Consider the following 21296-nt stretch of genomic DNA (forward strand, 5'->3'; position numbering starts at 1 on the left):
ATTTCGAACACCATGTATCTTTCCACACACAATACTTACTACACAGTGCAGCATCGAAAAAGAAGACCAGCCGGGAGCATGCCTCGCACAGAAATTCATACACAAGTTAAACGCAGTTGAACTTTGTGTGTTTTTTTTTTTCCCAAATTTTGCGCTGCCATGTTAGGAGTGTGGCCCTTAAACGAGAGAGGGCTTTAATCATTTGTATACGGCATTTATCTGAACTCAATAAGGAAGTAATTACTCATTCGCATCTGCCCAAGCACAGCCATAAAGCTACGAAGGAAAGCAACACAGCTTTCTCAGAAACCTCATAGTTAAAGAAAAATTCTTCCTTGTCCGGACCAGGATAAATTTGTCTTTAACTGCAAAGTTTCTGAGAAAGCTGTATAGCTTTCCTTTGTAGCCGTATGGCTGCGCTTGGGTGGATGCGAATGAGTAATTACTCCCTTATTACAAATCCTTGGGGGATTCCGCTAAATAATTGATCAAGTTAAATATTTTAATGTGAAATATTACTAAGCTATGTCGGCGGGGTCGTGCCACCAAAAGGTGTCCACTAAACGCATCCACAGCAGTTGTGACGTTCTCAGACGAGGTAGCATCAAACGAGTGGTTGTAATCGAGAGAGGATGATGTGAGGATACTGCACAAAAAATAATTATGTTGACATGATGATTAGTTAATTAATTAGAGCCTAAAATGTTGAAAAAATCCTCGAAATAGTGCGGACGTCAATATAGTGAGTGGACGGGAAAACAGCCATGGACGACAAAATAGTGCAATAATAGGCAGAGGAATGAAAATAAAGTTTGAAATGAATTAAAATGTATTTGATGAGTGATAATTAATCGAACAGTAAAGTTTACATAGATTAATTAGTTAATTATCAGCAAAAACCATTGGACGGTTAAATAGGCTGGACGGGGATATAGTAAGTGGGCGGGAAAGCAACTACTGCGCCAAATCTGAAAAACGAGAATGGTTGATTGAGGTAAAAGAAGGTATAATTTGAGTAAATAAATCTATCTTTAATTAAAGCTTAGGATAATTACGCTATTTAACAAAAAATGCTAAAGAAAGGCAACAAGTGCAGAGAAGGCGTCAATGCTTTCGCATTTGCCCCATGTGGGTTGCCTCAATTTTTTTCCGCACTCTCCCCACGTCCCATTTATGTAAATGATCTTTACCAAATTTTCCTCTTAACGTTTGGATTCTTAAAAATTGCTGGTGTTAACATGCAGACAGTAATAAGTATCTTAATAAAAGCTTCCAACTCACTGCTCACTTGAGGCCAAAGAGGAGCCGATCTTCAAAAAGCGCAACGAAGTGTTTTCTTTTAAGCTGCTGCAGAGAACTTGCACAGCAGAAAATGTCATGGTGCACAAAGACACATCAAGGCATTCTAGTGTCTCATTATCTCGAAGACCATCAGATAGTTGTCGAGCAAAAACACTGTCAATACTGCAGTTTTCAAGATTCAGTGAACGAAGGCTGCGATTTTTTGACAACAATGATTCAAAGAGAGCACTCTCTGGTGGCTTCAGGTCCGAGCCAGTGATCGTCAGGCACCTCAACGAACTGTTGTTTCGAAGCTCCCTCAGGACAATTCCCAAGGGATACTTAAATATTTGTGGATTAAGTGCTTCGAGAGATGGACTTTCCAAAAAGAGGTCGAAGTCTTCATCTGATGCAGTTGGGCAACCATCACTTGCAGTCCATTCCGCCAGAATCAGTGTGTGCAAGGTCTGTGTTGACCGCAACAACCTTATACAGTCTCGCAACCCAGCACGGTTCAAAGCAAAACCTAATACTAGCTGCTGGAGGTTTTCACACTGCGAAATGCCACTCATAAGAATGTGAGCAGGGAGGGAAGAAATGACTGCTGTTCTCAAGTCTACTGACTTTACCGAACTGGAATTGGCCATGAGAATTTGAGCCAACCTTAATGCTAACCTATTGTTCACTTGCGCGAAATTTCCAACTTTAAGCGCTTCCAGCTGCTTTATAGGATATAAATTGTCGAGAATTAAGACTAAGTCCAAGACCGACTCAACACATGGATCTCCTTTTATGAAAATGTGATGCAAATTACAAGCACGCCGAAGGATGGATTCAGGAACTGAGGTGACAAGCGGCTGGGAATATCCTTGCCCGACGCTGATTGCTTGAATACAACCGTGTTTCTTCGGTAGCCAAAAGAGGAAAAAAGTTCCGCTGTATAAATTATTCCTCTTCTCCAAGACTCTAGAGGGATGTCCTGCTTCAGTGCACAGTTGCAGCTTTCCTGCCTGCCACTCCCTGAGGTTGAGTTGTAGGGGATTCAAGATGCTGTTCCAGTTTTCGAGTTCGTCACACAGCCAACAGCTGCTCTCCGAGGCTGAGCACTCGCGCTCAAGATCCAACTTCGGAAACTGTTGTCCCCAGTATTGCTCGTCCATTCCGCTTGCTCGCCAGTGTTGTAACGAACGCCTGCAAAGAAAGCATGGTGACGTGTGGGGAACGTGTGAATAACTGTAGAGGTTAATCAGGCAGACGCACAAATGGCATTTCACAAGTTATTGAGAGTTATATCTGAGGCTAGGTTTTGTTGTCAAAAATACGACCCTCCTCAGCATCTCCTCTCTTCCCTGTTGTTATCTTTACTCACATAAAGGTGGCGCAGTAGAGGCGTGAGGCCAGAGAGTTGCAAGAAATTGCCCATTGTATAAGCGCTACAGTGCACCTTTATTTTTTTTCTTCAAGAACATGGTTTGAATTCCCGTGTCACCAGGGGAGGTTTTAGTCAAGATTGCAGAGATTTTGTTGGGGAGGTTGCTTGAGCTGATATTAACGGTGTCTGCGACTGGTCGCTTTGGAGCGCTTTCGAGTGCTCTGACACGAGTCTTCGTATTCGGCTGTTCGGTACCAGGCACTCTTTTTCTATTCGGCTGGTTCTTTCGGAGCGCCGGGCTCCAGAGCAGAGCGCTCTTACACGCTCCAAAAAAGTCAGAGCGACCGGACGCTCTGGGTCATGTGAGTATACTTATCAATCTCGCGTCGCCGGCAAGCCGGTGCTGCGCGATGTGGCAGGCGCCGGCCACAGTGTGTGACATGTATCAGTGTGTTGATGTTCTGGTGAAGTTCCGCACTAACTTCAATCCAACGAAATTGATCAGTATGTCGAGCCTCGGAACGTTTCGCCACGGTGCGTGGCAGCAGCAGTAACGTCAATGAGCGCACCAGTGGCGTTTGCAAGTACACAAAAGGCTTAGCAAGAAGCGGCTAGTACACTGTATTCACGCTTGCATTTTGGACGATTCATCTTTGCGGCTACGTTGGTGCTGTGCAAATGCGATATGTTGGTATTAGTGCATGCAGCGCAAAAACCTGTGTGTGCACAGCGAAAGTGGAATGCTTTCGTGACTGATAGTGGATGTCAGCTGGCAAACATTTTTGGTGGTGACCACACTGATCAAGCTTGAATGTCGCGTTGCGGTACCAACCAGACCCCTCGTTGTGATGGAATATGGATGTACTTCGATGAAAATGTATGATGAATAAATAAAATGCGCTGCACGTTGCTATCTGTAGTGTTTGTAATCGGCATCTAGCCGAATGTTAGCACTCTGTTGGCCACTAAGAGAGAATAAAAACATGGCAGCTCAACTAACGGGACCGCTTTATCAGTATCGCCCAATCTAATCAATCGGGCCCTATCACAGTTTCCGGGAACACTAAGATGGTGTCAGAAGTGCTCTTTTATCTCATGTGAGTACCACTACATCAAGAGTCAGTCCGCCCAATCACCCATCAGCAACAAGCGGCTACCGGCAATCGTAGCCATGGCACATGTGCTCCCTGCCTTCCAGAGTTTTGACCTTCGCGCTACCGACGACAACAATATTGGTCACGAATGGACGAAGTAGATAGAAAGGTTCGAAAACTTTCTTTTAGCTTGTGATATCTCGGCAGATGCACGCAAGAACGCGCTCCTCCTGCACTACGTCGGTGAAGAAGTCTACGACATATATCGCTCGCTCCCCGACAGTGCTGCGCAAGGTGCAACAGCTACAAGCACGACCCAAACCACGCCGAGTACGTCGACGCCGGAATACGATGCCGCTCGAGCGAAACTGAATGCATATTTTGCGCCGCGAGTGAACTCAAAATTTGCTATCTACAAATTTCATCAAGCTCAGCAAAACGTTGGTGAGTCACTGGACGCCTTCTACGCGCGCCTCCGGCAGCTTTCTCGCCACTGTAACTTCGAAAACCTCAACTCTGAAGTCAAGAAGCAAATCATTCTCGCCACAACATCGTCTCGCCTCCGAAAGTATGCCATGCTTCATTCCCTCACGTTACCGGACTTACTTAAGCAAGGAAGAATGCTCGAGGATGTCGAACGGGATGTGTCCGAAATCGAAAAGCACGTCGATAACAATGCGGCGGTGTTCACAGTGCACAAGGAAGGACAACACCATGGCCAACACCAAAGAAATGAACGACAGATGCCACAGCAGGCCTACACACTGCAACGACCTCGTGTCTCGTCAGCAGATTGTCGCAACTGTGGCGGCAAGTGGCCTCACCAAGGCGGTCGGTCCAGTTGTGCTGCATGGGGCAAGACTTGCAAGGCATGTAACAAGGTTGGTCATTTTGCACGGTTCTGTCGCTCAACCAGGAGAACAGTACATGCAGTGGACTATGACAATGACTCAAACACGCAGTTAGCCTGCAGTAAGAAGAGTTCAAGTACTAGAGAGTCTGCAGCCACCTGTGAGTACGTTTTTGTTGCCATGGCTTCCCCTCAAGCAAGTTCATCTCCAAAGGCTATTGTCACTGTCAACAATGTGCCAGTCACTTTCATAATCGACACAGGTGCTAGAATGTCATCTGTTGGTGAAAATGACCTCAAGAGCTGTCGCCTAAATGTGAATCTCCAAGAAACATCCATCAGAGTGTTCCCATACAAATCAACGTCTCCAGTTCAACTTTTGGGCAAAGTCTCTGTTACAATGCGATACAAAGATAAGTGCATCGAAGACGACATTTTTGTCATTCCAGGAAACTGTGCACCACTCCTAAGCTTCACAGTAGCAACCAACCTGGGGCTTGTCCACATCACGTACCAAGTTTCTGACAATCCAGGTGACAAGTCAATCGTGGAAGCATTCCCCAAATTGTTTAGTGGAGTTGGAAAACTCAAAAACCAGCACATCCACCTTTTTGTGAACGACACAGTCCCACCTGTTGCACAACCACACAGGCGTATTCCATTTGCCTTACGTGACGCCACAGAAAAAGAACTCAAACGCCTCCTGTCAGAAGACATCATAGAGCCAGCCATCGGACCTACACCGTGGGTGTCCCCTGTGGTTATTGTGCCGAAACCACATCAGCCTGATGAAATTCGAATCTGCATTGACATGCGTGTTGTGAACAGTGCCATTCAACGTGAACAACATTTGTGTCCAACAGTGGATGATATCATGTTGCCTTGAATGGAGCAACAGTATTCTCGAACCTTGACCTGAAGAATGGATATCATCAGTTGGAACTCGACACTTCTTCAAGGCAGCTGACAACTTTCTCAACACATGTTGGCTTGTTTCGCTACAAACGTCTCAACTTTGGCATCAGCATTACGCCTGAAATCTTTCAAAACACCATCCACCAAGTGCTCAATGGCATCCCCAATGTCCTGAATGTTAGTAACGACATCCTTGTTTTTGGACAAACAAAACCAGAGCATGACGCCTCACTGAAAGCAGTTCTGCAGCGACTCCAAGAAGCTGGACTGACACTCAACGAGAAAAAGTGTCACTTTCATCAACGAGAACTGAACTTCTTTTGATTTATTTTCTCAGCTGACGGCGTTCGTCCTGATCCCAAGAAGATAGCAGCCTTCCTACAAATCAAAACACCAGAGTCACCGCACGAAATGAAGAGCCTGCTCCATTTCGGCAGATTCCTGAGAAACCATTCAGGCAGATTCCTGAGAAACCTAGCTGATCTCACACAGCCATTACGTGAACTGCATTGAAGAAAGTTGCATGGGAGTGGACAGAACGACAGCAGAATGCTTTTGAGAGCTTAAAGCAAGCCATGTCTGATGCATCCACCCTTGCTTACTTTGACCCATCCAAGCCGACAGAACTGGTAGTAGATGCAAGTCCACATGGACTGGGTGCTATCCTCACACAACGTGTCGGTGAACACATTGCAATAATAGCCTATGCAAGTAGAGCGCTCACACCTGTTGAAAGCCGCTACTCCCAAATAGAACGTGAAATGCTCGCAGCTGTATGGGCAATGGAACACTTTCGCCTTTATCTTTGTGGAATTCACTTTCTTTTGCTGACTGATCACAAGCCTTTAGTGAGCATACTGGGAAACCCAAGATCATCACCATCTGCCCGCATTGAGCGCCTCGCTCTACACATTCAACAGTACAAGTTTGATGTACAGCACACCGCAGGAAGTAGCAACCCTTCCGATTACCTTTCCAGGCACCCAATTCCTGAGATGAAAATACATGCCCGCATCGACAAAGTACCCAACGAGTATGTTAACTTCATCCAGTGCCAATGCATCCCAATTGCCTTCCCAGTTCAAGAAGTGGCTGAAGCAACTAAAGCAGACCAGCAGCTACAATTACTTGTCAGTGCTATCCAGCACCTGACACCTAGCAGCTGGGTCGCAGTTGAACTGAAGCCATTTGCATCCATAAAGAATGAACTAACAACACCTGAGGGCATCGTCCTTCGAGGAACGCGCCTAGTTCTTCCCACTAGCCTGCAGAAGCAAGCAGTACTGCTCACCCACAAAGGTCATCAAGGGATCATCAAAACAAAAGAGATGCTGAGAGAAAAAGTTTGGTTTCCAGGCATGGGTAAACTAGTGCACACTTTGATTAAAAGCTGCCTACCATGTCAAGCAGTCGTTCCCCAAGCAAAGCAAGAACCACTTGCCATCACTGAACCACCCAATGGTCCATGGGAGGAAGTTTCGGTTGACTTTTGTGGTCCGTTCCCAGATGGAAAGTACGCTATGGTGGTAATAGATGACTTCTCGTGATACCCAGTAGTACAAGCCACACATTCCACAAGTGCGAACAATGTGCTCCCCCTTGCTGCGACGAGTGTTTTGCCAGTTCGGAATCCCTGCACAAGTAAAAACTGACAATGGACCACCATTCCAAGGCAGAGAGTTTGCTGCACTCTCGAAAGAGTTAGGATTTCGACACCATCGGATCACACCTTTGTGGCCTCAAGCTAATGGTGAAGCAGAACGGTTCATGAGAACATTGAAAAAGCATGCTCACACAAGTCAGCTTGAGAACACAGATTGGAAAGTAGAGCTTGACTCTTTCCTGATTTCATATAGATCTTCCAAACACCTTACAACAGGAAGATCACCATATGAACTGCTGTTTGGCAGACCAATGAGGAATCTTCTGCCGTGCTACACTGAAGCTCCTTCACACAATGAAGACTTAACAAGGTTGAAAACAACCGTGCTCGAGAAAAAGGCACACAACAAACATCATGCTGACGCACGAAGACATACTCAACCACATCGCTTCTGTATCGGCCAACGAGTCTTGTACAAGCAAGAGAGACGCGACAAGTTCACTCCACACTATGATCCAGACCCTTATACCATTGTAAGCATTCGTGGATCACAAATCAAGGCATCGAGAGAAAACAGAGTAATAACGCGCAACTCAAGTTTTTTCAAAGATGTCTCTGGCCTCAAACAAGCATCAGCCACAACACCACTCCACTGCGATGACATCACATATCCACCACCTGTAGTGAACCAGCCTGCACCTCCTATATTGCACCCGCCTACACCACCCGCATTGCACCAGAGTTCTCCAACACGGCGCTATCCACAGAGAAACAGAAGACCTTCACGTCATCTCTCTGACTTTGAGACCTGACTTTGTGACTGTTTGCCAGTGAGAGACCTCTCTACAGTGAACTGTGACAGTGTGTACACATCCATTTAACTTTCCCCAAGAAGGGTAGTGTAGTGTTTGTAATCGGCATCTAGCCGAATGTTAGCACTCTGTTGGCCACTAAGAGAGAATAAAAACATGGCGGCTCAACTAACGGACCGCTTTATCAGTATCGCCCAATCTAATCAATCGGGCCCTATCACAGTCTCCGGGAACACTAAGCTATCGACTGGTACGAGCCAAAAGGCTCTCAGGGTCATCTACTCCATTCACGTGACCGCTCTGAAAACAACTGGCCTATTCGGCTGTGCGGTGCCTCCTGCGACTCAGATTCAGAGATTGCTACCGATCTGCGTGCTCTCGGTCAGGAAATCTAGGCGACCAGACGAAGACACCAGAAATAAAGGCACCCGGGAAACACTTGAGGTGTACATGTGGCGCAGAACTTAACCACAGTGTGTTAACTCGTACTGACGGCAGGAGTGACAACCAAGTTTTAATTGCTTTTATGTTTGATAACTTGCTCGCATGCTTGTGTTCTCCTGTAAATACCATGTATGTAGCATCTGTTTCTCTGCCCTCTCTCCTCCTACCGCCTCATTTTCATTGCATTAATTCCGCCCACCAGCCGCAGTTTGGTTTGGTTATTGGGGTTTAACGTCCCAAAGCAACTCGGGCTATGAGGGACACCGTAGTGAAGGGCTCCGGAAATTTCGACCACATCGGGTTCTTTAACATGCACTGACATCGCACATCGCGGCCACCTGCTGCAATTGCTCAGTGGTTACACAGCACCAGACGCCCCGACAATGTTTGGATGGTGTAATGTAATTTCATATGAAAAAACGTTAGCGAGCCGTACAATGTAAATGCATGTTAAAGCACCCCACCCAGCGCTCGAAAGTATTCGAGAGCGCTGCACTACGGCGTATTTCACAGTCCTTGCAACCATCTAGCAAGTTAAAACACCACGCGCCGTGCTATTCGTTTTGGCCCAATGCCACTCAGGTGCCCGGCTTGAATGCGGCAATTTCCGCGGCCGATACCTTTCTTTTTCTTTCTTCAAATAAACCAACTATTGACCTTATAAAACCCATGCGCACGCTCACTTAGGTTTGCTGGTGGCCAATTTATCTGCACTGGAAGCATTGCAAAACTACAGAATGGTGCACTAACCATAAAGCGAACCCTGCGGCCGATTAGAGCTAAGAACTCCCACTAAATGCTGGCAGCTGTTGTGTTTTGTTGAGGACAGATATGGTGCACCTGGTGATAGTACATTATGCTCCCGACTGCCACGCACGTGGTTCTGTACCAGAGTAGATATGGGGGCAGAGCATATGTACCTAGACTACATTTTGCGAACTACATAACGAATGCCGAGCGTAAAATGACGTCCGACTAGCCATAAATCAGTTGCTATCGGTACTCACCCAAAATGGCAGAGAGAAGCAGGCGCAGTCTAGGCCAGATCGCCGAAAAACATGTTGCGAGAGCTGCACTCCAGCAAACGCTAATACTGAGCTCAGCGGAAGCAAGCGTGAAATTGTGGGGCTATTTTTTCGCCTAAACAGCCTATATATGCTTACAGTTGGTGACGAAAAAACAGCCTTTTCATCTTGGGAGATAAGATTTCCTTCATGCTTTAGGCAACACTTGGCTGCCGTCATTAACAAGCGCGCCTTGGTAATGCCGTCTGCTGTGGCTGCCGCTTGAAAAATGAGGTCCCAGGATTGCAACACAGAAATTTGGAAAAATTTTCGCAGCCGTTTTTTCGTCAAGACTGCGGCACCAAACGAAACCTGGTCACAAGAATGGCTCATAAACTAGGTTCACCTTCTGATTTGAAACACTACAAAACTGCACTGTTAGAAAATTGTGTAAAGCTACGGGAAAAGCTGAACGAATCTCGCCCCGCATGCCAGTTCTTGTTTCGAAACGGGAACTGCTACGCAACTTAGAAGTGCGCAACTGAAGTGCAAAAGCCTTGGTATCTGCATGCAGAGCAACTGCACGCTTATTAGAAGCGTCACACACATGCAGGCTGTTGTTGTTGTGACTGAGAGAAGGATGAAAAGGAAATTGCACGGGCCTGCTACTGGCTCGAGCCAAGCCACCACCGCTGCCACGTGCAGACAGAGGTAGAGTGTACTAGAAAGGTCTTTCTAGTACACTCTAACAGAGGAGAGCCAAAAGATCAGAGGAAGGAGAGAGAGGAAAGGAAAGACGCGCGTCGCAGCAACAAGTCCGCCGGAGCGGACGCTTCTCAAAAAACAGATAAGCGGCCGAAGCCGCGCTCGCCGAAGCGAGAACTTTCTATAAAGGGACCTAGCGAGAACAGATACACGCCATCTCTCCCGTTCAGGCTGTTCGCAAACGGAAATGGCGTTGTCTTGCGGAGTAATACTACCCCTGGAGCCGATGTACGCAGCGCGGAGCGCCACATACGAAGTAGTAGGGCGCGAAAAGCACATTGTCTGGAGGCGACTCTACAAATACAAGCGCTGCAACTGTGTAGCAAGCAACGCAGCATCTCTTGGCCGAATGATGGAGGTGCCGCTTGTTTTCGAGGTATGTATACATTCATTTCTTATCAGTGGTGTCATTATCGAGACGGCACTTTCAGTTTTCGCGGGAAACTCAATCTACGCATTGGCTGCGGCGAAAAGAAAACTATAAGCAACCCGGCGAATCAGCTATTGTGGCGTGAAGTGAAAAGAAAAAACGTGCGCCAAAACGGTCCTCGCGTCGGCGTATCCAGGCTATAATCGTACTGGTCAAGCTGGCTTAATGAACAATTTCTCAATTGATTCCAGTTGGTTTCCAGTTGGCTGCAACTGGAACTCAGCTGGGAGCCAACTGGAATCAACTGAGAAATTGTTCCGAGATCGGTAACATGGGCAGCACGGAATACCAAGGCTCTTTACCGTACAAGCGAGGCACGGGCGCACGCGGTTTCGATTCCCGGCATTTTACTGATAAGGTGATGGGCAGGTGGTAGACATATAGTGTCATCATGGTTTTTTTTTTTCTGTGTGCCTGGGAGGTAATCTGCTCCCTATCCAGCCTTCGACAGATGAGGCAGCTATACTGCTGTATTTACGCATTTTTGTTCGTCCGCTTAATTTCGTGGATCCATCCACTAGTGAAACCAATTGACAATCTCAGCGAATTGAACATATGAACATGTCATTAAGTGCATCAAATAGCTGAAGCGAATTCATTATTTAAGTAATTAATAAATGCATTAAGAGAAGCCCGAGCTCGTCTCCGAGCACATTGAAAGGAGTGCAAATATTCTGCCAGTAGCAACGAACTTATTCACTGAGACTATTTTTCATGCTTAAGCGTTATTTTTATTGTACCTGATACCATTTGTGCATTTTTCTTGCATAGTCGTTGGTTGCTGCTGTTGCGACTATTTCTAAACTTTAACCTTGTGATACCGTGGCTTGTATTGTTTTGTTTCTTCCCCTAGTATTTTCATTGTACATTGCATATTTTTTCATAGCAAGGTGTAATGTGTATTTCCTTTGCCTCTTAATCCTGTTAAATATGATGCTGCAATATTTTAATCTACATGTGTTCATGATTACTGGAAAAACTTGTTCAGCATTGTTCTTATGTATCACTTTGTGACCGCTCACCCCCCTCTCATTGCCTCTGCATGAGCCCCAAAAGAACTTGAAATAAATAAATAAATAAATAAATAAATTTAAATAGCTAATGCAGATTTGAACCAAATAGTTTAATTGGGCTCTATCCCATAATAATTAAAATTAATGGATAAGGGTTGCCACTTTTGTGTTGCTAATTTATTGTCACCTCAGAATTTCCAAGTGCTCAATTGTTTTGTGTTTGGCCCGCTACATTCTCAATTTTCCATGACAGCCTCTACCACTGTTCTCGCCAGCAGCAGAAAAATTTAATGAGTACACATTTGAATTGTGTGTCCTAGACCCAAGTCCTCATTTCGGTAGATCTGCTAAGCATGTTCAAAACAAATGGTCATCAGTTTATTTTAGCATGTAGCAGAGCCCCCAAAAATGTACCAAAAAGCACGCACGCACGCACGTACACACACGCACACACATATATTTTCCCGCTATATATTAAGGGAGATTGCTTTTGATGGTTCAGTAAAGTGTCAGAAATTTTTTTAATGCAATCGAAGCAGGTCGAGTGCAAACATTGGTACATTTGACATGAAATGACCCATATTTCAAGCAAATTGAGCATGTGGACTGTTTGGCAGAGTTCAAATCCTGAGCCATCTGCAGGCAGGCAGTGGGCAGGCTAGTTCCGGTATGGTTGCTAGCTATATTTTAAATAATGCATAAGATGCTCTCCTATTGAGGTTTTTTTTTGATTTTGGAAAGGCAATGCTTTGTTCTTGCTATATAGCCATTTGGTTCATGAATTTTAAATATTCCTTAGAATTAGCATGCACAGATGAGTGTTTTTTTTTGTCAGATGCGGTACAAGTGCATGGTTTGCGATAAAAGATTTCATTCTTAAGAGGCCTTCTTCAAGCACACTTTGCTGCATGAGGGAGTGAGAGGGCGTGTATCTTGTGGCATTCACCAGTGTGCAGCAACCTTTCAAAGCTTTGTGGCTTTACAAAGCCGTGTTGTCTGAGTCCATGCGCAGAGCTTGGTTCCTCTGTGGTTCTCTGCAATCACAGTGCCTTATTGGAATACACCCGGGACCACTTGAGGCGTGAAGATGCAGTATGCTGCCCTTATTATGGCTGCTCCAGTCGGCTCACTACACCTGGCTCATTCAAAAATCATCTCTGTTTGTATCACGCCAAGAAAAAGCATGCGACAGATCCTGCTGCTGAACTTAAGGAAAGTAATACACAGCGCAAAAAACAAGGACAGCAGAGAAGACGCAAACAACAGGACTGGCGTTGTTTGTGTCTTCTCCGCTGACCCTGTTTTTTGCGCTGTATATCACCTTCCCTTAAGATGAGCCACCGACTAGCCCATACCAAAATTTTGATCTGCTGCTGAAGATTATAGTGATTTGGGTGCTGTAAACAGTCAACAAGAGGACATGCATGCACCAGCCCTGTGCAGCCATTAGAAGGCCATAACATCCATAGCTCATGCCTAGAAGAAATTGAGAACAGTGATAATGAAGATGAGGCATTTGATAATGAACCTAGCTTTCTCAAAAGTTTTGCACTATTTTTGCTGAAGCTTGAGGCGAAACATCCGGTTCCCAATGCAGTGGCACAAGAAATTGTCCAAGACCTACGGAGACTTAATGATATGTCTCAACAACAACTACAGAAGGCATTGATTGTAAACGTGCAGTCTGCAAGAAATGGTGAGGAGCAACAACTAATAATTTCTCGGACCTTCCAGAAGGACCTCTTCCAGTCTGCTCTCTCAAATACAGGCATGTTGCAATCAATTCATTGCAGGTCAAAATTCTGCTGTGAAAAGTTGCCCCATGTAGTGCCAGTTCCACTGAAATTGTGCATGAATGTCGCCAATGAGGAGGGGCACTATCATTATGTGCCAGTTACACAAACATTTCATTCACTCATTGCTAATGTGGAGGTAGCCAGTTGTCTCACATCTATTCCACAGCCTTGTGAAGATGGCGTGTATGTAGACTTCACTGATGGTGAAGTTTTTGCTAAGAAATAGTCCTTTAGTGGCAAAAAGCTTTCCCTCATTCTATACCAGGATGGTTTTGTGGTGACAAATCCTTTTGGACCTAGTCGTGGAACACACAAGATGTTCATTGTGTACTGGAGCTTGGGGAACCTTAAGTTATGTGAGATCAGAGGTAGATCAGCAGCACCTTGTTCTCCTTTGCCACAGGAAAGATATCAAGCATTTTAGGAGTGAGGCAGTATTTCGGAGGCTCACTTATGATTTGAAGACATTGGAAACTGACGGCATTTCAATTAATGGTTGCCACTATGATGTTGGCTTATCTTTTGTTGCGTGTGACAGCCTTGGTAGTCCTTTCATTGCAGGTTTTCTAACGGATTTCTCAAGAGGTGAAAACATCTGTCGTTGTTGTGACATCACATTTGATGAATTTCAAACAGGTAATTTAGAAGGAAACATGCAAACAGTTGAGTCTTATAACTTCGCTGTGCAGAAGGTTGAAGAAGACCCAACCTTGCAGCACTACAAAGGTGTCAAAAAGAACTCACCCTTGAATGCACTGGCAAACTTTCATGTCTGTATGCCAGGGCTGCCACCATGCCTTGGTCATGACCTTTTGGAAGGTATTGTGAACTATGACATGGCTCTTATGATCAGTAATTTTGTTAAGAAACTGAAATGGTTTTCATACAGCCATTTAAACATGATGATCCAGTCAAAGTTCAAGTACTCTTCTCTTGACATCAAAAGCAAGCCCTTTTGTGTGCCTCCTAGTGGAATATCTCTAAGTAGAAATGCAACGCAGAACTACACTCTTCTTCTTCTCTTGCCAGTGATTGTGGGAGACAAAGTGCTTGATGCTATGAATGACGTGTGGCAGCTTCTTTTAGCTCTTCAAGAAATTGTCGAGTTTATCATGGCACCAACCATTTCTGCTAGCCAGGTGTCTATGCTTCCTCTCCTTATTGTGCACTACATAGAAGAGAGAAGCTGTGTCCAGATGTACCGCTCCGGCTGAAGCATGACTACCTTGTCCATTATCCGTATCTAATTACACAGTTTGGTCCTCTCATCAAGGCATAGACACTAAGATTTGAGAGCAAGCACCGGTTCTTTAAAAGGTGCGCAAGGTCTGCTGGAAACTACATTAACCTTACAAAGTCACTGGCTGAAAAGCACCAGCTTCTCCAAACATATCTGCTCAGTGCCGACCTCTGTGACCCACCTTTGTACTACAAAGAGTTGATCCCGCTTTGTGATCTAAAGGGCATAGACCAGCCTCAGCGCAAAGCTCTTCAAAGATTTCACCAAGACATTTTGGGTCTTAATTGTGCCCCAATGGTCGCAGTCCAAGGCACGAGCTATAACCTTGGAAACTACATTCTCCTGGGTAAAGAAGCCTTTGAGCTTGGTGAGATCAAAATGAATGTTGCTGGAACAGATGCCACACCTTGTTTCCTTGCTGAAAAAGTCGACTCTGCATTTCTTCCAAACTATCGAGTCTACAAGCTTTCCGACAGGAAATCGAATCACTTCTCATTTGTGCCTCCAAGTGAGCTTCTTGATATACAAGCCAACAGCCTATACCGTGTCCTTGACTCTCTGGTGATCCGTTTGCTCTCCTCTGTTATCTGGTCTGATTCCTCAAGGTATGTGTGACAGGTAACTTCTGATGATCGGGCTGCTTTTATACAGAGGAGAGGCTCGCAGCACATGCATCTCTCAGCAGTTCAGAACCACTGAAAAGAGGCTTTAGAACAGGAAGTCATCATTCCAAAATGAAGAAGGTGCAAAAGATACAATATGCTTGTTTGTAATAAGTGGGCAGTCACTCATCAGCAATTATGAGTAATTTCTCTCCATCCATGTGCAAAATCCTCCCATAGTGATGTCCGACATGAAAGTGAACCTATCTAGTTGCTATACACAGCCGCAAGTTATACATCCTCATCTCTTGAAACAATTAATACCGTAATGCAGTCCATAACATATCAGAACTAACAAAGGCAAAAGTGATTTGATGCCATTTTCGTTTGATTTGGATCTCCAGTACAATTTGCAGCAATTCCTGACCTGGGAAAGAAATAGCTCTATCCACATGATGAAGAGGATCACATTGGTGCTGAAATGCTTGATAACACCTTCTTTTGGGCAGACTTGAAAGTGCTTTTTGATGCTTTATGTTCACAAGGTGGTAGGGGTTTATTTTTAAAAATAAAAAATAAAAAAGGTGAAGCAAAAGAGTGTTGCCAGCCGCGGCAATTGCTATCTATAATATTTTAAGCACCCGAGCTGCAGCCGGCGGAAATGAAAGGGAAAGGGAGAGGATAGTGAGGAGAGTATAGAGGGGAGCGATAGAAATAAAGGACAGGGGAGAGCTTACACTCTGCATATTGTGCTGTAGTTGAGGGCGCAGTCCTCTATTTCCTGTTCAGCATTGTTTCCCAAATATTTCCTTTCTAAGTGCGCCTTGTCAAAATTGATGAAAGTTAACCGTCTTTTTCTCTTCCTTCAAGAGACATACTCTCTCTCTGACATGCAGTTCTTTTTTGTGCAGCGAACTCAGTTTACTTCCGTCTGCTCCTGTACATGTATGTTCCTTGTGACAAATTTGACGATTACTGAAAATTACTACCTCGTTTCCAAGACTGGAGTCTGCAACCATTGGAGGGGGCGACAGAAAGTTAAGTGGGTAAATTAGGTTAGAAAATTTGCGGGGACAAAGTTGTCGCAATTCGCACAGGGTCTATTTAATTGGAGAGATATAGGAGAGGCCTTTGCACTGCAGTGGTAGCAGTCGGGATGGTGATGATATGCTTTACCCTTCAACAGAAGTGTGCCGACTCTGACATACAGAAGTGGCTGGAATATGCTACGCAAAAGACTGCTTTGTTTAGGTGGTCCACTGGCAGCTTCTGTGATAGCAGTGTCTGTACATTTTTGGTGGTGTAATTCTTCCGATGCACAAAGCACACACCACCATGTTTAAGACATTTATGGTTCTGCAGATATAACATCATATTGTTCTTTTGTTTGGCAGATGTTAGTTGAAGTCTGGAGCCAAGATCTGGAACCAAGCTGAGCATGCGTGAAGCTGCGACGAGTTGGATGGCTTGTGTCAGAAGTCGGGAGTCCGCTGTGGTTTTCAGTGCATGCAACCATGGCTTTCATTCTTTCGCTAGTTTTTTTGTGCCATTCACGTACGGCTGGCAACTGTTGTTGTATCAAAGAAATAAGAAATATGAACGCAAGCAATGCTTGGTGAACCCTGCCGTTTCAGGGAAGGCCAGGAAAATAGTAGGCAGGACTTAATTAAGCCTGCATTCTAACAAGACAGCTGGTAAAGGATATTTATTTTCATATTCTAAACATCCTTCAGCCCTCCTCCAGAGATGAGTTGTAATTGAATGGGGTGTAGTTGCGAAGTAACCCCCTTGAAAGATGCTAGTCTCTTTCTATTCGCCAAAACCACGAAGAGTTGTGCTAAAGGACGACATGCACACACGTGCACTCAACCTGTCTGCGTACTGTGTATCGTCCTTTTGGGCTTTTCTTCATGGCTCTACAGAAGTCTTAAAGGCTAGCATTTATGTGACTATGGCTCAGTTAATAACTTTCTTCAGCTATTTCAATCATTTGGCTGAGTAATAAAATCAGAGCTTGACTGCATTGGCTAGTCATGTGTAAGATCCCTAGTTTTTCACAAAAGAACGATGATTTCAGCATTTTTGTGGAATGGTGTGCTAGCAGCCACATTATCTTTTTTTGGATGATAATGTGTCTGTAGAGATCAGTACAATGACAGAACGATAGGAATGTGATTGTTTTTCATCTGAAATTTCAGGAAGGGTACAACCTAGTAATGAACAAAGTTCTACTGATGCCTTGATATGTTTGCTACTCTTCTGCTCGTGCACACGCTGTATGAGAAATTCACAGTACAGGCACCTGCCAAAAGCAGTACTACCATATATGGATGAATGTAGAATGAGCTTTTTCTTTTTAAATCGTACGCTTCAGAAAGCCTCTCGCGTTATATTGGAGCCAGATATGACTACAGCGCAATTTTTTTTTTTCTCAGTTTGATACACCCACAGCGAGTTCACACGACAGGCTCATGAGCTGCGAGAGAAAGCCAACTTTTTGATGACCAGAAACGCGGAAAGAAAACCATACAGGCTATTGAGAAAGAAGCGAAGGGACTGAAAGAGCCTTGATTAGTAGGGAAGAGAAAAAATGCTGAATAAGCACAGCACTGTGCTGTACGGGCCACGAAGCATTAAGACAGGAAGCGATGGCATGCGAGCCACTGCTGTGTGTAAGGCCGTGTATGTGAACGTGTGGGAGCCTTCCTCCAAAATATTGCAGATTCTTCATTTGAAAGTCACAGAATACAAATTTTTTCCCGAAATTAGAAGCTAAGGCATATGGCAGTAACTGCGCTGTGGCTTATGCAAAAGGCATATCTCTTGGGACAGAAATTGGTTGTGTAAAGAATTTCAAATCAGAATGCACTGAGTAACTGCAGTGTCTGGAACAAGTTACTGTTGCCTGCCTAATACTGAGTCACTTGCTTTCTTGGCATCACAGCGTGCCTTACTGTGCGCTTTTATTGCTTTGTTTTGCTTGAAAAGCTAGTATAACCATGTAAATGGTGTTCATATGAACCGTTATTTCCACAGAAGTGGCGCTAAGAGCATATTGGACTGCTGGGAATCCAACTCAACCTAACGGCAGTACTAACAGAGGCAGTTCTGCATTTAGACTAGCCTTAAAATTCTGCGGCTGTAAGCGGGATGATCTAGCCTCTAAATGTGTCTTTTTCTTTCCAGGCAATTGGTTGGCATGAACCCAGAGGAAGGGAGCCGGCAGTTGTCCCGGAGAATAACCTGAGTCCACCCAAAAGTGCACAGTGCCCTTCGGCAGCTTGACAAGTTAAAAAAAAAAGTGGCAAGATTGCATGGCTCAGATTTAGTGTGCTTATGAACTCTGATATCATCATCATCATCATCAGCCTGACTACACCCACTGCAGGGCAAAGGCCTCTCCCATGTCTCTCCAATTAACTCTGTCCTTTGTCAGTTGCCGCCACTGTATCCCCGCAAACGTCTTAATCTCATCCGCCCACCTAACTTTCTGCCGTCCCCTGCTACATTTGCCTTCTCTTGGAATCCACTCCGTTACTCTTAAGGACCAGCGGTTATCTTTTCTTCGCATTACATGCCCTGCCCAAGCCGATTTCTTCCTCTTGATTTCAACTAGGATATCATTAACCCGCGTTTGTTCCCTCACCCACTCCGCCCTCTTCCGATCTTTTAACGTTACACCTATCATTTTCCTTTCCATAGCTCGCTGCGTTGTTCTTAACTTAAGCTGAACCCTCTTTGTTAGCTTCCACGTTTCTGCCCCATAGGTGAGTACTGGTAGGATACAGCTGTTGTATACTTTTATCTTCAGGGATATTGGTGAGCTACCATTCATGATCTGAGAGAACCTGCCATATGCACTCCACCCCATTCTTATTCTTCTAGTTATTTCCCTCTCATGATCCGGATCTGCGGTCACTACCTGCCCTAAGAAGACATAATCTCTTACTACTTCCAGCACCTCGCTACCAATTGCGAACTGCTGTTCTCTCGCTAGGCTATTGAACATTACTTTGGTTTTCTGCATGTTAATTCTTAGCCCCACCGTTCTACTCTGCCTGTCTAACTGATTGATCATGCTTTGCAGTTCTTGTCCTCAGTGGCTTAGCAAGGCAATGTCATCAGCGAATCGCAAATTACTCAGGTATTCTCCATTAACTCTTATCCCCAACTGTTCCCATTCCAGTCCCCGGAATACCTCCTGTAAACAGGCAGTGAAGAGCATTGGCGAGATCGTGTCCCCCTGCCTGACACCTTTCCTTATTGGAATTTTATTGCTGACTTTATGGAGAACTATAGTAGCTGTGCAATCGTTATAAATATCTTCCAATATTTTCACATAGCACTCTTCCACACCCTGATTCCGCAATGCCTGCATGACAGCTGAGGTTTCCACTTTGTCAAATGCTTTCTCGTAATCAATGAAGGCCATATATAGGGGTAGGCTATATTCTGCGCATTTCTCTATCACCTGATTGATAGTGTGAATGTGGTCTATTGTCGAGTATCCTTTACGAAAGCCTGCCTGATCATTTGGTTGACTAAAGTCCAAGGTTTTCCCGACTCTATTAGCAATTACCTTAGTAAATACCTTGTAGGCAACGAACAATAAGCTGATCGGTCTGTAATTCTTCAAGTCATTGATGTCTCCTTTCTTATGAATTAAGATAATGTTAGCGTTCTTCCGATCTTCTGGTACTCTCGAGGTCACAAGGCATTGCGTACACAGGGTGGCTAGTTTTTGTAGCACAATCTCTCCTCCGTCCTTCAATAAATCTGCTGTTACCTGATCCTCACCAGCTGCTTTCCCTCTCTGCATTGTTTCGAAGGCTTTCTTTACTTCCTGCTTCGTTACTGGCGGGATGTCCCATTGCTGTGCTCGACTGCCTCCCTCAGTAACTTGATGATTACATTCGCTACTGTATAGATTTGTGTAGAACTCTTCGGCTACTTCAACTATCTTATCCAAATTGCTGATGACATTGCCGTTTGTCTTTTAGCGTATACATCTGGTTTTACCTATGCCCAGTTTTCCTTAGAGCATGCTCGATTTTCTCCATGTTAAACTTTCTTATGTCGGCTACCTTGCGCTTATTTATTAACTTCGATAGCTCTGCTAGTTCTATCCTGTCTGTGGAGTTAGACGTCCTCATGCTTTGGCGTTTCTTAATCAGATCTTTAGTCTCCTGAGATAGCTTGCTGGTATCCTGTCGAACCGTCCTACCATCTACTTCTGCGGCGCACTCTAACGATAGCTGTGAGATTATCATTCATTGTTTCAACACTTCGGTCGTCTTCTTCAGTTCAAGCGGAAAATCTGTTCTGCAGCGACATTCTGAATTCCTCTACCTTCCCTCTTATTCCCTCTTAATGCTAACTCGTCAATAGCCTTTCGCTTCACCAGTTTCCTCTGTTCCCTCTTCAAATCTAAGCTAATACGAGATCTTACCATTCTGTGGTCGCTACAACGGACCTTACCGAGGACCTCCACATCCTCTACGATGCCAGGTTGAGCACACAGTATGAAGTCTATTTCATTTTTAGTCTCACCATTGGGGCTCTTCCACGTCCACTTCCTGTTTGTTCGTTTGCAGAAGAAGGTATTCATAATCCGTAAATTATTTCTATCTGCGAACTCTACTAATAATTGTCCCCTTCTGTTCCTAGAACATATGCCATAGTCACCTACCGCCTTTTCCCCAGCCTGCTTTTTACCTACTTTTGCATTAAAGTCGCCCATTAGTACAGTGTACTGTGATTTTACTTTGGTCAATTTGCCGATTCCACATCCTCATAGAAGCTTTCAACTATCTGGTCATCATGGCTTGATGTAGGCGCGTAGGCCTGCACCACCTTCAGCTTGCGCCTCTTATTAAGCCAAATTACGATAGCTGTCACTCTCTCGTTAATACTGTAAGACTCCTCGATGTTGCCAGCTATATCCTGATTTATGAGGAATCCCACACCTAGTTCTCGCCTATCTGCTAATCCACGATAGCACAATACATGCCCGCCCTTTAGTACTGTATACGCCTCATCTGTCCTCCTAACCTCACTAAGCCCTGTGACATCCCA

At 44.8% G+C, this 21296-nt stretch overlaps 2 protein-coding genes and 1 pseudogene across 7 annotated transcripts in view; 1 reads left to right on the top strand and 2 right to left on the bottom strand.

The window, feature by feature from the left end:
• The window catches only part of DCP1 (decapping mRNA 1), a 174514-nt gene that overhangs the window by 123351 nt on the left and 29867 nt on the right, over positions 1-21296 (bottom strand). The gene's annotated exons all lie outside the window — the stretch shown is intronic.
• The window catches only part of LOC149335195 (uncharacterized), a 72187-nt gene that overhangs the window by 4291 nt on the left and 46600 nt on the right, over positions 1-21296 (bottom strand). The window contains exons 1-2 of one of the 6 annotated variants that reach the window (XM_089551868.1): positions 9535-10057; positions 1282-2472 (exon numbers count right to left, since the gene is read on the bottom strand). In XM_089551868.1, coding sequence (XP_089407994.1) covers positions 1282-2472; positions 9535-9587 — 1244 coding nt within the window. In that variant the 5' untranslated portion in view covers positions 9588-10057. Of the gene's footprint in view, positions 1-1281; positions 2473-6910; positions 7146-9378; positions 10058-21296 lie in introns of those variants that run through there. The other 5 variants (XM_089551871.1, XM_089551869.1, XM_089551870.1 and 2 more) reach the window with 5 other exon arrangements.
• On the top strand, positions 3596-5584 carry LOC149335196 (uncharacterized; annotated as a pseudogene).

This window comes from Amblyomma mixtum, chromosome 7, assembly GCF_055824585.1.
Source record: "Amblyomma mixtum isolate Tamu chromosome 7, ASM5582458v1, whole genome shotgun sequence".
Taxonomy (NCBI): domain Eukaryota; kingdom Metazoa; phylum Arthropoda; class Arachnida; order Ixodida; family Ixodidae; genus Amblyomma; species Amblyomma mixtum.